Genomic DNA, 16,281 nt, shown 5'->3' on the forward strand with positions numbered 1-16,281 from the left:
GGAACATCAAGATGGCACCCTGAGAGAAAATAACAGGGAGGCCTCTTTCAGTTAGGAGATTCAGAGGTCTCTCTGGGAAGGTGACATTTAATCTGAGACCTGAGGGAGCCAGCGCAGAAGAGCAGAGGAGAGCACATTCCTGGAAGCCAAGACAGCACAGGCAAACACCCTAGGCAGCAAAGAACTTGGCACATACCAGGCACTGAGCAAAAGCCAGGGTGGCTGCAGCATGGTGGGGAGGAGGCTGGGAAGAAGCTGAGATGGGAGTAGTGACAAGGTCAGGGGCTGATTCATGCAAGACCATGCAGGTCAAGAGTTTAGAATTTTTTATTTTTGTTTTTTTTAGCGGAGTCTCGCTCTGTTGCCTAGGCTGCAGGAGTTGCAGTGGCGCAACTTGGCTCACTGCAAGCTCCACCTCCTAGGTTCACGTCATTCTCCTGCCTGAGCCTCCCGAGTAGCTGGGATTACAGGCGCATACCATCACACCTGGCTAATGTTTTTGTATTTTTATTAGAGACAATGCTTTGCCATGTTGGCAGGGCTGTTCTTGAACTCCTGGCCTCAAGGGATCCGCCCTCCTTGGCCTCCCAAGGTGTTGGGATTACAGGCATGAGCCACTGAGCCCCTGCCTTCAGTTTGTTCTAAGGATGGTAGAAGCCAGTGGATTTTTTGTTTGTTTGTTTTCTTTTTTTTTCTTTGGAGATAGAGTCTCACTCTGTCGCCCAAGCTGGTGTGCAGTTGCAGTGGTGTGATTTCAGCTCATTGCAACCTCTGCCTCCCGGGTTCAAGTAATTCTCCTGCCTCAGCCTCCCAAGTAGCCAGGACTATAGGCGCACACCACAACGCCTGGCTAATTTTTTGTATTTTAGTACAGACGGGGTTTCACTGTGTTGCCCAGGCTGGTGTCAAACTCCTGAGCTCAGGCAATCTGCCCACCTTGGCCTCCAAAGTGCTAGGATAATAGGCTCTGCCCACCTCAGCCTCCAAAGTGCTGGGATTATAGGCGTGAGCCACTGCACCTGGCCACCATTGGAGTTTTAAGTGTGTATGGGTGGGGAGGCGAGGAGACAGGACCTGATTTAATTTTTAAGAGATCTCCCAGCAAGATTCCACAAAGTGTGTTGTAGAAGGTGAGAGGGGACAGGCTGCCTCATCATTGCTGGTGGCTTTGTAAATAGTTCCACTTCCACTTGGCAAGATCTGTCAAAATTTAAAATGCACATGCCCTTTGACCTAGCAGTTCCTCTCTAGTTTATCTTGCAGATGGCTTATCCAGGTACAAAGTGACCCCTGTTTAAGAACGTCCACTACAGACTGTGTGTAATGGCACTAGATTGGAAACAACCTTGACACCCGCCTACAGGGAACTAGGAACCCACATCACGCTGCACCTGAGTGATGGAATGAGCCAGCGGAGAGGGCGAGCTGATGACTCAGGAGGAAAGGAGACACCAAAGGCAGGTGCTTGGAGGGTAGCTGGACAGATGTGACAATCATGCACAATGTTTAACACAAGACTCTTGGAAAGACACACATGTAACTTAGAAGCGGCTGGGGCCTCTGGAAGGGAAGGACAGAGGCCAGGAGTGAGTGAGCCTCTTTTCTGTGTGCCCTGCATTCTGCTTAAACATCTGTTTTTAATGCAATGAGCAGAAATTAACATAAGCCTAATAAATATATAAATGACAAGAAAGTACATAATGAGATGCCAGATGAACAGTGCAGATAAGGACTAAAATCAAAGATGCTTGGGGTTTGGAGCTAGTACCTGAGAAGTATCCGTCAGGACTCTCTGGGTCAGGTCATCAAGAGGGCGAGTGCCTGATTGGGTGAAGAGCATCTAGGGTCTCCAGGGTCCCTGGGATGCGGCCAGACCTCGGGAGCACCTGACCCAGACATCTCAGCATTCCCCAGCAGCTTGTCCCCATGGGTCGTCTTCCATCCTCTTTCTCTCTGGGGATGGGCTTTACCAGCTTCTCCCATATTCCAGAGGGAATACCTGGCACCCAGCACCCCACTGGGAAAGGGTGATGGGATTTCCTCCTGCCCAGTCCCTGCAGGGGCAGGATGGGAGAAAGGCAAGAGTGGGGTGTCCCGGCAGGGCACAAGCACGTCTACCTCACACTGTCCATGCCCTCTCATGCCCAGGCCTCGCCCTTCAGAGGGACAGGGCCTCAGCTCCATGAAACTTTCCAAATGTCCAGAGGAAAACAAACAGAGGAGATTCATTCACATGTGGGCCCTGGGGTGTAGGACCCACCAAGACAGGAACATCTGCTCAATCTAGAGTTTCAAGCAGCAAGGTTTGGAGTTGCTTGGGGTGAGCTCTTAATCTGAATGTTCTTGACTGTCATTTTCCATGCACTTACTACGTGCCAGGCCCTGTATCAAGCACAAAAGGTTCTCTAATGGATCCATCTTCACAGCAACCCTATGGAGTAGGAACTACTATCATTCCCATTTTACAGGTGGGTAAATGGGCACCCAGAACTCAAAGTCACTGGCCGAAGGTCAGGCAGCTGGTAGGTGGCAGCGTTGAGATCTGAACACAGGCTGACTAAATCTCAGCTCTCGAGTTCGCCTGTGCCCTCCATGCCTCGTCCAGACATCCTGCTGGCAAGCATTTGGCTTCCTTGCCCTTACAGGGCAGGGCAGGCTGGACAATCAGGACTTGAGCCCTGCAAAGGGTATTGGCTGGGTTTGGATGCTGCCTGTCTGGCATGCAGGGCAAACTTCTGAGACTGCACCACCTCTGTGGCTTGACCTGGCGGAACTGCCAGTGACAGCTGGGTGCTCCCACCCCAGGCTGTTCATGTAAGCCCAGCCTGGCCATCTCCCAGCCATGATGTTAGGCTGAGGGTCAGTGTAGACCCTGAGGTGGCTCGATCAGACTGAAGGGCCACTGTGAGAAGGAGAGTTCTTGCTCTCTCCATCCTGCTAGATGCAGACAAGGAAGCCCGTGTCCTTGACTGCAACCATAAGAGAATCAAGCTCTGGGGAGATGCTGAGGACGGCAGAGCCCAGAGGCAGAAGGAACCCACGTCCTTGAAGCTCTGCTGATAAGCACCCCTTCCTTGCAGTGCCAATTATCACGCCACTAAATGCCCTTGTTGTTTGCCGCAGGGGCTCAGCTTACCTCCGGCTTCAGCTGTAGCCATGAGAGACCGTAGCTGGCAGTGTCCTATCTCATTACTCACTTTCTTACTCAGAGATGTCTCTGAAGCCAAAGAAGCCCACCCAGCCCAAAAGTCAGGTGGCGAGGAAGCTAATCCCCCGGGATCTCCCTCAGCTGGTGGGGGGATCAATGCCTCAGGCTCCTGTCCTTAGATGGTCACTTCTGGGAGGCATTCTGGACACTTCCGAGGCCCAGGGGAATCCTCCCTCATCACCTGCGGCAGCAGTCTCGGTGACACACCTGTGTGTTGGTTCTTCCCTGCCTTTCTTACTCCAGCTTCCTGAAGCCACCTCTCAAACCGGCCACCTGCATGCAAGGCCCTGCCTTACCTCTGCTTCCCGCCAGTTTGGGGCCAGCTTCCCTTACCTGCAGGTACAGTATCCTTTCTGGTGGCATTGTCCTGGGGTGACCCATTCTCACAATTCCCCTCAAACCCATCCTCACGGGGGTGGATTCCTTCCTAAATGTAGACCTGCCCCAAATACATCTCAGACAGAAGCCTCCTCAGCTCCCACTGCTTCTCTGGCCATCCTGACTGACTGTGGCAAGGCCCGGCCACATCCTGAGCCCCACCCTGCACCACACACCTTTGACCTCGTCCAGGGACCCTGTGCTCCACAACGGCGAGTGCAGGCAGGCATTCCCAATGTACCTCCAGGCCTTTGCTCACACCATTCCCTCCTCCTGGGAAGCCTTTTCCTTCTGCTGGATGGCAACTTCTAGTCATCTCTCAGTGGGTCTGCACCAAGTTCCCCTCATCCCAACACTCACAGGAAGGCCCTCAGCTACGACAGTCCTCCATTTGTTAGGAACATACTCCAGCCTGACACCGAACCAAATGCGTTACATTCATGACCCCACTTGATTCCTGCGAGGGCCTGGGCAGGGGGGTCATGGCCATCGTCCCCATCTGACAGATGAGGAAACGGAGGCATAGAAGGCTTGACCCTTGGTTGGGTTTAGATGCTCCTGTCTGGTGTGCAGGGCAAACTTCCGAGACTACAGTGCCTCCGGGGTTTGGCCCCGCTGGACAGCTGGACAGACTTATATGCCGGTCACAACTCAGTGCTTGACCCTCCCGGGCCACTCATCTAAGCCACCATGACCTGCAGCTGGGATCTGAACCCAGGCCACCTGACTGACCTAAGCAGAAAAGGAATCTTTAGAGGCTACTAGACAGCCCCCAGGGTTGGTGGGTTGCAGAAGCAAAAGCCAGGAGCCATCTGATGTATCGCCTCTGACACAGGACCCTTAAAGCTGCCGCCATACCCCCAGCTGTGTCCACTGCCACTTGTGCATACCCCTAACCCTCGGGGTGCCCTCCTACCACCCACAGGCCTTATTTTATTGTTCCTCGGGTCACCGGCTTCTTGTCTCCTTGTGTCTTGACTATGGGGGCGTGTGCTGGTCACTCCAAAGGGACCACATTTTGTCTGTCTCTGTTCCTAGTGAGCACAGGACATATGCCCAACATTAGGTACTTGTCTCAGCAAATGTTTGTTACATAAGTGCAAGATTCAGGGAAAGAACTGCTACTAATGTGGAGGTTGTAAACTAGTGCTCTCCGATGAATTTTGTTGGGTTAAGCGTGGTATTTAAACATTAGCAAATCCCTCGTGGAGTAATCTGGATTCCTGGCTTTTCCAGGAAAATGAGAATATCTGGAACACTCAGCCCGTACTTCCCCTCGCCACAAACTCCCACTCAACCCATGGCGCTCCAGGCCCTGCAGGTGTGCGTGAGGGCGGGCTAGGCGGCCACTCACATTCATCATGTTGTCAATCTGGTTGTTGCCCAGCGACAACACCTGCAGCTTGACGAGGGCGTCCAGGGAGTCGATCTTGGAGATCCGGTTGTTGAACAAGCTCAGGTCCTCCAGGTTCACCAGTGTGTCCAGCCCCTCAATGGTCTCAATGTTATTGAAGGACAGATCTGGGAAGAAGAGAGGGTTGTGAGGGTCTGCTGCCTGGGTCAGGGGATGGGCTGTCCTGAAATAAAATCATCAGGGCTACTGAGTGCCCTGTGAGCCAGCACCAAGCTGCCAGGGCCGGAATTTGACTCACTATCTAATAGTTTGTGAATTTTTTTTAGAAGCGGGTGTGGATTCTTTCCTGCCGCCTTAAATGTTCACTGCCCTCTCCAGTTCTGCCAATCATCCTCCTGGCTGGGGACATGCGGGCAAGTACTGTTGTCTATGCTCTGTCATAGTTCTGGGAAGAAAATGTTAACCTTCAGGTCTGAAGCAGTGCCCTTGGGGGTCACGGGTAGACAGTGGTGGAGTGTCCCCTTTCCTCACACTGTGGCATTTTAGCAAGACCACCTCCTGTCTGCTTTGCATTTACCAGTTTATCAAGCACTCATGTGTATGTCCTCTGACAGCAGCCCTGAGTGGTAGTTTGGAATTTGTCTCCCTGTTTGATCATTTGGGAAGCAGAAGCTCAGAGAGACTCAGTGATTTGCCCAAAGCCACACAGCTAACCACGGTGGGGCCAGAGTTCATCTAAGGCTTCTCCCTGGACATGTGGTAGGTCAGTTTCTTCCAGCTCCCTCACAGCTGTCTCAGGCTCCCTCATCAACTGTAACCTCAACCCCAACTGAGACTTCAGACTAATTCCACATCTATGGGAAAAAAAGTACCATCTTTTTTTTTTTTTTTTTTTTTTTTTTTCGAGACAGGGTCTCACTCTGTTGCGCAGGCTGGAGTGCAGTGGTGCAATCACAGTTCATTGCATCCTTGACCTCCAGGGTTCAAGTGATCCTCCTGCTTCAGCCTCCTGAGTAGATGGGACCACGCGCCACCACATCCAGCTAATTTTTTAGAATTTTTCTTATAGAAACAGGCTCTCACCATATTGCCCAGGCTAGTCTCAAACTCCTGGGCTCAAGTGATCCTCCCACCTCGGCCTCCCAAAGTGGGGATTATAGGTGTGAGCCACCATGCCTGGCCTAAAAGTACTTTTTCCACACCACAGGTTTTCAGGCAGGTGGGGCTGTTATCTTGTCCTGGAACACCAATGGCCTAGAAGCCAAAAATGAGCATTTTTCCTAGGCTTGGAAATATGAGCATGATAACCACAGTGATCACATTTAAAAGGTGATTTGGGGCTGGGTGTGGTGGCTCACACCTGTAATCCTAGCACTCTAGGAGGCTGAGGTGGGTGGATCACTTCTGGGGGTCAGGAGTTCAAGACCAGCCTGACCAACCTGGTGAAACCCTGTCTCTACTAAACATACAAAAATTATCTGGGCATGGTGGCACATGCCTGTAATCCCAGCTACTCAGGAGGCTGAGGCACGAGAACCACTTGAACCTTGGAGGTGGAGTGAGCCAAGATTGTGCCACTGTACTCCAGCCTAGGTGACGAAGTGAGACTTTGTGTCAAAAAAAAAAAAAAGTGATTTGGGAGTTGAGTTTAACCACATCTTAACTGAGCCTCCTCTGCATATGAGGGGATGCTCACCTGTTGACATTGAGAACAATGACAACTGTCCTTTCTCTATGCCAGGCCCTTTAAGTGCATTACCTTGTTTAATCCTCATAGCAGAGATATCATACCATTTTATAGATGAGGAAATGGAGATTCAAATGGGCCTTATGGTAATATGCTCAAGGTAGCACAGCCCATAAAGGAATTGAGGTTCAGGTCAGGTGTGGTGGCTCACGACTATAATCCTGGCACTTTGGGAGGCGGAGGCAGGTAGATTGCTTGAGGCCAGCAACTGGAGATCAGCCTGGTCAATATGGCAAAACCCTGTTTCTACTAAAAATACAAAACATTAGCCAGGCATGGTGGCACACACCTGTAATCCCAGCTCCTTGGGAGGCTGAAGCATGAGAATCATTTGAACCCGGGAGACGGAGGCTGCAGTGAGCCGAGATTGTGCCACTGCACTCCAGCCTGGGCGACAGAGTCAGACTCTGTCTCAAAAAAAAAAAAAGAAACTGAGGTTCACAGAGTGGACTATCTTGTGCAGAGTCAGTGTGTTGGCTGAGCTGGGGTTTGAACGGGGGTCTAACAAATGACAGGCCTGCACACTTCCTTCCCCACCGTGCCACCAGGTTCTGTTCTTGGGAGGCTTAGCCCACCCGCTAGTGGTGTGCTAGCAAGTGTTTACCAATGCGGGCGGAGGAAAACCCCTGATTTGAGGTGCTTGCTCATTTCTGTGGTGTAAATACTCCCACTGTGGCCAATTTCAAGCCACCAGCGTGGCATCCCTGGAAGCAAAGTTGGGAAGAGCTGTGTACAGCCAGTGCTAGCCAGCTCCAGCACATCCTCAGCCCCGTGCATGTCAGTGTGAGAGGTCGTGCTGAACCATGGGAGTGCCACTTCCCTAACCCCCATCCTTGGCACCCCAGGGACCCAGCTTTTCTGGCTGTGGTTGGGTCCCTGGGCACCTAGTGCCATGGCTGGACAAAGACCAGCTTCTGACTATACTCTGAGGGGCAGCATGACCTCTTACCAGAGCCTGCTGTCACTGCTCTAGCACCCCCATCCCAGGGAGCACTGGCTGTCAGTCCAGTGACCCTTGGAAGCATGGATGGCCACTGCAAGGGGTCGAGGGAATGAGCTGACTAGGAAGTGTGTGTGTAGGAGTGCCAAGTAGTAGGAAGATAAGCTTTTGTTAGGGAGGGAACCAAGACCAGTATTCAAGTTTCTCTCTGGGTAAGCAGACAGAAACAGGGGGCTGTCATGGGGCTCAGTGGCACTTGCTTTATGTCTGAGAGACAGCCAGGCCAGGGAGCTCCTGCTTAAAACCATGGCATTCAGGAATCAGCATTAATGGGTGCTAGGGTGCAGAGAAATGAGAAACCTGGGACAAGAGACCTGGGCCCAGGTGTCAGAGGACCTGGCTGTGGTTTGGTTCTGCTACCTATAGCACGTGGCTCCATCAAGCTGGTCAGCCTTCCTGAGCCTCAGTTGCTGCATGTGTGAAATGGCAGCATAACCCTGCCTGTGGGTTTGCTGTGGGCTTGCAATTGTCAGCACAAAGGAGGTTGGGAGTGTTTGGCAAACTGGGAGGCTCATGATGCCCCAGGGTGCCCTTATTACCAGGAGACCACCTGATAGGATGGAGGGAATGTGGGCTGTGAGGTCAGACAGGCGTCGGGGTGAGTCCCAGCTCTGATACTTCTCGGTCGTGCAGCTTTGGGCAAGTGCCTGGGGCTCTCTGAGTCTCAGCTCCTCTTCTGTAGGTTGGGATTATAACAGATGCCCAACTCTTAGGATTAAAATGGGGGTTAAACAAGACAGTGCATAAGGAGCTCTCAGGCCCATGACCTTTTCCCTGCTAGGGGCCCACTGGCCCTCACCAGATGTGAGGATGCTCCTAAGAGGCCAGCAGAAGGAACACCTCATCAAAACCCTCCATGGCCTTGGCAGTGAGGCCTGATGCGGTGGCAGTGACCTTAGTTTGCTCATCTCTATGATGGAGATGCTGTGTGAACTGAAAGACTCATATGGAAAGCATACAGGCCCCACTTAGCATGTAGTTAAGTGCTTGAAACACACAAGCCTCTGTGACGATGATTACTGGTTTGATCTGGGTCCCACCAGCCAATGGTTACCTGTCGATGGTTATCTGTCAGCCTGAGTCTAGATCAAATAAGAGTCCACAGCTGCCCCTTTGTGCCCCATCCAGACTGAAAGTTTGGGCAGGTAAGAGCAGAATATTCTGTGGTCCTGTGTCTGAGCACATCTTTGCTGCGTTTTGCCCAGCACAAGCCCTAGGCTTTTAAAAAATAGCAGCTTTCTTGCTCCCAGCAGGCAGAGCTTCTGCCGTACCCTGGCTAATGATGGCCCGGCAGCTGAGTGTCACATACAATTATTGTCTCCTGGGAAGGCAATAACCTTGGCAGGGTGTCACCTTTGATTAGGGTGGACACACACAGGAAAGGGCCTTACCCAGCCAGACCAGGTGTGTGAGGTTCTCCAGGCCCTCGATCTTCTCAATGATGTTATTGTCCAGCTGCAGCTTCCTCAAGTTCTCAAACTGCCAGAGGTTGTCTATGCGGAGGATGTCTGAAATAATGGAAGTTGATTCCAGCCTCAGGTTAGGGTCAGAGTTTTGTGCTAGTGTACTGGAGGAGTGAGGCAGAACCATACAAAAGGAATCTACCACTCTTCTGCCTTGCCCTGGAGTACGCAGGCACCCTGCAGATGTGGACTGAGCATCGAGGAACCTTGTGTCCCTGTGAGGTGGGCGGGGATCGGTACTGCCACCCAGAGCCACAGAAAGACCTAATAGGTCTACTAGTGTGGGGCTAAGAAGTCGTTGGTGTGGGAGTGAACTGGACCTGGCCTGGGCAGGAGACTCATTTGTGCTGTCTCTGAGGCTGGGCCAGGGCCTCTCCAGGAGGCTGGTTCACCTTGGGACACAGGACACAGGCAGAGGCCTTCCTTCCACAGTGTGATAAACAGAATGAAAACATGTGTCTCTGCTGGTGGGAGGGTTGATCACCTTGTTCAGCCTTTTTGGAGCGTTGTTTGGCAATGTTTATTGAAATATTTCAAGTCGGTGCACTTTGACCTATAATTTCTCTACATGAAATCTGTCTCCACACTTGTGTATATGTCCAAAGAAATCCCTCAGGCACATAAGGGTCAGAAAAGCTCCCAAATGTCCATACATAGGGGATGAGATAAGTTATCCATGCAAGAACGAGTTCCTGATGTCATGGAAGTGCCTGGCCCCTGTGGCCTGTGAAGACCACCCACGCCAGCTACACAGCTGGTTCATTCCATTTGCTAGGTAAGCCAGAGTTTGGTTTTTGTCACTGGCAATCAGGAGAGTTCTGAATAACACATACGTATAAGTAAATATGTACTGTATATATAACACTCTAGAGGCCAAACTTATCCGCCAGCTTTTCCCAGAAGCCACATATAGCTCTGTTGTTTATATGCTCCTTTTTTCCATATTTGCTTTTGTAATGATTTCTTAAATTTATAAAATTAGAATATGCTCATTAAGGGTGGGCGCGATGGCTCACACCTGTAATCCCAGCACTTTGGGAGGCCGATGCAGGCGGATCACAAGGTCAACAGATCGAGACCATCCTGGCCGACGTGGTGAAACGCCATCTCTACTAAAAATACAAAAAATTAGCTGGATGTGATTGTGCATGCCTGTAGTCCCAGCTACTCAGGAGGCTGAGGCAGGAGAATCGGTTGAACCTGGGAGGCAGAGGTTGCAGTGAGCCAAGATCGCACCACTGCAATCCAGCCTGGTGACAGAGTGAGACTTCATCTCAAAAAAAAAAAAAACAAAAAGAAGCTCATTAAAAGAACTAAAATAATACAGAAATGAAAGGAGTTTTAAAAATTGGTGCTAGGCCGGGCGCGGTGGCTCAAGCCTGTAATCCCAGCACTTTGGGAGGCCGAGACAGGCGGATCACGAGGTCAGGAGATCGAGACTATCCTGGCTAACACGATGAAACCCCGTCTCTACTAAAAAATACAAAAAACTAGCCGGGCGAGGTGGCGGGTGCCTGTAGTCCCAGCTACTCGGGAGGCTGAGGCAGGAGAATGGCGTGAACCCGGGAGGCGGAGCTTGCAGTGAGCTGAGATCCGGCCACTGCACTCCAGCCTGGGCAACAGAGCAAGACTCCATCTCAAAAAAAAAAAAAAAAAAATTGGTGCTGTGGGCCGGGCGCGGTGGCTCACGCCTGTAATCTCAGCACTTTGGGAAGCTGAGGCAGATGGATCACGAGGTGAGGAGATGGAGACCATCCTGGCTAACACAATGAAACACTGTCTCTCCTAAAAATACAAAAAAATTAGCCAGGCGTGGTGGCAGGCGCCTGTAGTCCCAGCTACTCAGGAGGCTGAGGCAGGAGAATGGTGGGAACCCAGGAGGCGGAGCTTGCAGTTAGCCAAGATTGCACCACTGCACTCCAGCCTGGGTGACAGAGCAAGACTCCATCTCAAAAAAAAAAAAAAAAAAAGAGAGAGAGAGAGAGAGATAGAGACCATCCTGGCCAACATAGTGAAACCCCATGTCTACTAAAAATACAAAAATTAGCTGGGCGTGATGATGCATGCCTGTAATCCCAGCTACTCTGGAGGCTGAGGCAGGAAAATCGCGTGAACCCAGGAGGCAGAGGTTGCAGTGAGCCTAGATTATGCCACTGAACCAGCCTGGGTGACAGAGTGAGACTCCATCTTAAAAAAAAAAACCAAAACAATTTGGTCTTGTGGCCAGGCACGGTGGCACACACCTGTAATCCCAGCACTTTGGGAGGCCGAAGCCGGTGGATTGCTTCAGACCAGGAGTTTGAGACCAGCCTGGCCAATGTGGATAAACACTGTCTCTATAATAAAAATACAAAAATTAGCTGGCATCCCTGTAGTCCCAGCTACTCAGGAGGCTGAGGCAGCAGAATCACTTGAACCCAGGAGGCAGAGATGCAGTGAGCCAAGATTGCACCACCGTACCACAGCCTGGGTGACAAAGAGAGACTCTGTCTCTAAATAAATAAATAAAAATAAAAATTGGTGCTAAGGCGTTGTGCCTCAGAAGAGCCTGAGCCGGCCAGTCTGCTGCATCCCTGCCATGTTCCCCACTGCGTCCCCTGCCAGGACCGACTGACCTGAGCTGGGCTGCCATGGACCACAGCCCCTGCTGCGGGAGTGGCTGCCCACCTACAACCTAGGGGCTGGCCAGGGCGACTACGCACCCAGCTTGCATGGCTATGGCGTCATCCCTGCTGCCCACCCCTTGCTGCTGCCCACCCTCCCCTTATGTCATCACAGGGATACCCACCAACCACCCCAGGGTCTACAACGGCCACAGCCGGACTATCACTTGGTACCCTGCCAATGCCATTGTCATCATGAGAGGCTGTGCCGTCTGCAGGGACAGGGTGCTGGAGGACTGCTTCACTTTCCTGGGAATCTTCCTGGCCATCATCCTGTTCCCCTTTGGGTTCATCTGCTATTTTGCCTTGAGGAAGTGAAGATGCCCCAACTGCGGAGCAGCCTTTGCTTAAAGGGAACGCCACACCTGGCTTTTCTACACCCAGCTGTCTTTTTCTAATGTACAATAGTTTTATTTGATTAAGCTTCAGGACTGTTTTGTAAAGTGAGGTGGGATAGATGTGGCACGTGGGAGCCGCAGTTTCCTGGAGTATGGAGAGGCAGTGCTGCTGCTCCTGAGGTTAATGACAACTCAATAAAGCACTGCTTTTATTTTTTGCAGTCTTCAATTTGAGAAAGGTGAGATATGATGTTTTCAATAAACGAGATTCATACCATTAAAAAAATAATAATAAAAATACAAATTGGTGGCCAGGCATGGTGGCTCACGCCTGTAATCCCGGCACTTTGGGAGGCTAAGGCGTGGGGATCACGAGGTCAAGAGATCGAGACCATCCTGGCCAACATGGTGAAACCCCATCTCTACTAAAAATACAAAAATTAGCAGGGCATGGTGGCGGGCGCCTGTGGTCCCAGCTACTTGGGAGGCTGAGACAAGAGAATCACTTGAACCTGGGAGGCGGAGCTTGCAGTGAGCCGAGATCGCGCCACTACACTCTAGCCTGGCGACAGAGCGAGACTCCGTCTCAAAAAAAAAAAAAAGCCGGGCACTGTGGCTCATACCTGTAATCCTAGCACTTTGGGAGGCTGAGGTGGGCAGATTGCCTGAGCTCAGGAGTTTGAAACCAGCCTGGGCAATGTGGTGACACCCTGTCTCTAGTAAAATAAAAAATAAATTAGCCAGGCGTGGTGGCATGTGCCTATAGTTCCAGCTACTCAGGAGGCTGAGGCAGGAGAATTGCTTGAACTCGGGAGGTGGAGGTTGCAGTAAGCCGAGATCGCGCCACTGCACTCCAGCACTCCAACCTGAGCAACCGTCTCTAAAAAACAAACAAACAAAAAACAAAAAACAAAACACCATACAGTCCAGCTGCATTTTCAATATTCATTCAGAGGGGCAGAGCCTGCCTGTGAGGTTGTGAAAGTCCCACTGGGAAAGTGGGGAACCCCTCCTAGCTCCCCTCCCTGCACAAAGGTCTGGAGAGGACTGGGTTCTCTGACCCAGGTCCCGAGGGGCCCACTGCCCTTCCCCTAGAGCTGGACTGCTGAGTTGTGCCTCTCCTGGGTTCCCAGGGCTGGGTGGGATGGCCCTTCCCCTAGAGCTGGATTGCTGCCTTGCGCCTATCCTGGGTTCTCAGGGCTGGGTGGGACTGCCCTTCTCCTAGAGTTGGATTGCTGCCTTGCGCCTATCCTGGGTTCCCAGGGCTGGGTGGGACGACCCTTCCCCTAGAGCTGGATTGCTGCATTGCACCTCTCCTGGGTTCCCAGGGCTAGGTGGGACTGGTGCCTGTTCTCCAGCTCCCTGTTTGTGGCCAGATTTCCCAGAACGATACTGGCCACAATTCCCACCTGTGCTTACAGGGTGGGGCCAGTTCTGCCCCAGCCTCCCAGCCACCTCCCATCCCTGGGTTGGATTTTCCAGGTGCCTTTTCTCGCCCTGATCTGACAGCCCCCCAGCAGTAGCACTCCCCCTGCGACTCCTGCACACCTGGTGCTCTGCCACACATGCCAGCACGCTGGCTTTTTCCTAGGTGTCAGCAGTTCAGGAGGAGAAGCCAAAACAACACAACAAATCAGGATGTACTTGGCAGTTAGCTCTAAATAAGTTACCCGCATGACAGGACTGCCAAAAAAGCCGATTTAACCTTCAGCAAAGACACTAAATCTGCCTCCGTGGCCACCACCTCGGCCGGGCCTGTGGCCATCACTCCCTGGAGTACAGCAGTGGCCGTCTTACTAGATCCTTGCCTCAGCCCCTGGCCACAGTCTATCCTCACACAGCCAGCAGGGTCCTGTGAAATCCTAAGTCCCATCCTGTCCCACTTCTCTTCAGGACCCTCCTGGGGTCCCCACCTCACTCACTGTAAGAGCCAAACACCTTCCATTGGCTCCAAGCTGACACCAGCTGACCCCATGACCTCCCTGACCTGTCTCCACACTGGCTTCCTCAGCAGGGCTGATCAGGTGGGGTCTAGCCTGCCCCAGGCCCTTTGCACTGGCTGTTCCACTTTCCCCAGTGGATCTGCACAGTGGCTCTCTCCCTTGCCTACCTCCTTGCTAAATACCTCCTTGCTAAATTGTTACCTTCTTGGTGAAGCCCTTGGTCACCCTATAAAACGCTATACTCCACCCCCAATTTCCCTTTTCTCCTTTCCTTCCTTTTTGCCTCCACAGCACATGTTACCTTTAGCAAATAGTATTATTTTCCTTCTTCATTTTATTTCTTTGTCCCCTGCCAAGTTGAATGTCAGCTCCATGAGGACAAGGTTTTTTGTCTTTTTTGCTCATAGTTGAATCCCTAGTGCCTAGAACAGTACCTGGCATGTAACAGACAGGTGCTCAATATTGGCTGCATGAACCTCAGGTGGGGAAGGGGAAACAGGGAAAGCGGTCAGCTGCAAAAGCCCCTTCCTGCCACACCTCTTCTGTGCCCCTTTACCCCTCTAGGGGCTGCGGCTCAGGGCCCTCCCTGTTTGGGTGGTCAGCCCCGGCAGCCTGTGGACTTCGTGGGGCTGTGCCTGGGCCATGCCTGACTTGCCCACTGTCGTGTCCCTGGCTCTGGCAGCAGGGCTGGACTGAGGCAGGGTCTCAATACCTCCTTGTTGGTGACTGGATGCCGGCCAGCGTAGGGGCCCCAAGACAGAGCAGGAATATGAATCAGACCAGGTCACTCTGCTGTGGCCTTGCCTGCGCACGATACAAGGGGGGTCTCAGGATCCCTGCCCACCTCTCTCACCGCCCTCGTACTGCCTCTGCCTTGACTTACTGTGCCGCAGCTCGCTGGCCTTCCTGTGCGAGCCAGGCACTGTGCACGTGCTGTCTCACCTTGTCCCCCCACCCAATGCTTGAGACAGGGATGACAGCCATCCCATTTCACAGATGGGACATTGAAGCAGTAAGGGTCCGCCTGGTCCTGAGCCATATCTTCCCATTCCTGACGTGCCTCCCTGCCTCATGGGCCTGTGCCCCTCCTGCTACCAGCCTGTCTTTGGTGACCCCTTCCCTAAAGCTGCCCTCCCAGTGCCCACTCTCCCTCCTTCTCCCACACTTCCTACCCTCTGCTTCTGGCTACGTGGCATTTCCTAGGCTCTGCCTGCCAGGGACCCCCACTCCAAGGACGCCCACGTGGAGTTGTGTGATGGAAACAGCATAGTCTTGAGGGCTCACTTAGATTTGGCATGGGACAATTTTATCTTGTTTTCTATTCTTATTCAGAATCAGGGGTATTGTGGATATTCAAATGATGAAGACACTAAGCATGATGCTTTACAAACATCTGTGCTGCTCCTATGCCTTCTAACCCGGGTAGGCCCTAATGCTGATGTGGGAACCTCGACCATGGACTTTGTGTGGAATCCTGGGGCTTGAAGACGGAGCAGAGAAAGCCAGGGAGGGCCCCACCCTGGCCACCACTCCTGAACCCTGGATACATACTCCGAAAGTCCAGCTGCAGGGACAGGACATCCTTGAAGAGGATGCCCTCCTGCTTGGCCAGCTGCCCGGCCTCCTCCTGGGGGCCCTGCTCCCCGACAGCCAGCTTGAGCATGTCATCGTCCATCACCTTTGGCTCCATCGAGTCACACAGCCGGTTCATCTTCTCCCACGTTTTCCCTAAAAAACACCACATTCCTCTTTCACAGCCTGCTTCTTTCTCTGTTTGAGGGCAGGGTCTGGCTGAGGTTTCCCCCTACAGTGTCTTTGTGGCCACTGGCACTCTGAGGAATGCCCTACTCCCGGCCCTGGGTCTGCTGCATCTCGGGGTTTGTATACTTACACCAAGGCTGCTCCAGGGCTTCCTGGCAACCACCTGGGCCTGTCCACAGGGTTTCATCCCTTGACCCTATAGCCACAGCTGGGACCCTCGCTGGACCCACTGGTCTCCTTAGCCTGTGATCTTGGCTCATCTTATGACTGTGGCCCTGTGTCAGGCCTCTGACTTTGTGTGCCCATCCTCATTTGGGCTTGTGGGTACCAACCACTGACTGTGCTCCCTGGGCAGCCCCAGGCAGGCCTGTCAGCCTGCAGCTCCTCTTCCTTGAGTACCTCATCCCCTCCAGGCAGTCGTGTGTG

At 52.4% G+C, this 16,281-nt stretch overlaps 1 protein-coding gene and 1 pseudogene across 2 annotated transcripts in view; one reads left to right on the plus strand and one right to left on the minus strand.

Moving 5' to 3' along the window:
• Positions 1-16,078, minus strand: part of DRC3 (dynein regulatory complex subunit 3) — a 41,946-nt gene extending 25,868 nt beyond the window's left edge. For both annotated transcript variants that reach the window (XM_025362887.1, XM_025362888.1), the window contains exons 1-3: positions 15,646-16,078; positions 9,079-9,195; positions 4,941-5,107 (exon numbers count right to left, since the gene is read on the minus strand). In XM_025362887.1, coding sequence (XP_025218672.1) covers positions 4,941-5,107; positions 9,079-9,195; positions 15,646-15,838 — 477 coding nt within the window. In that variant the 5' untranslated portion in view covers positions 15,839-16,078. The remainder of the gene's footprint in view (positions 1-4,940; positions 5,108-9,078; positions 9,196-15,645) is intronic.
• LOC112609788 lies at positions 10,875-12,164 on the plus strand (annotated as a pseudogene).
• Positions 16,079-16,281: the final 203 nt, after the last annotated feature.

This window comes from Theropithecus gelada, chromosome 16 (assembly GCF_003255815.1).
Source record: "Theropithecus gelada isolate Dixy chromosome 16, Tgel_1.0, whole genome shotgun sequence".
Taxonomy (NCBI): Eukaryota; Metazoa; Chordata; class Mammalia; order Primates; family Cercopithecidae; genus Theropithecus; species Theropithecus gelada.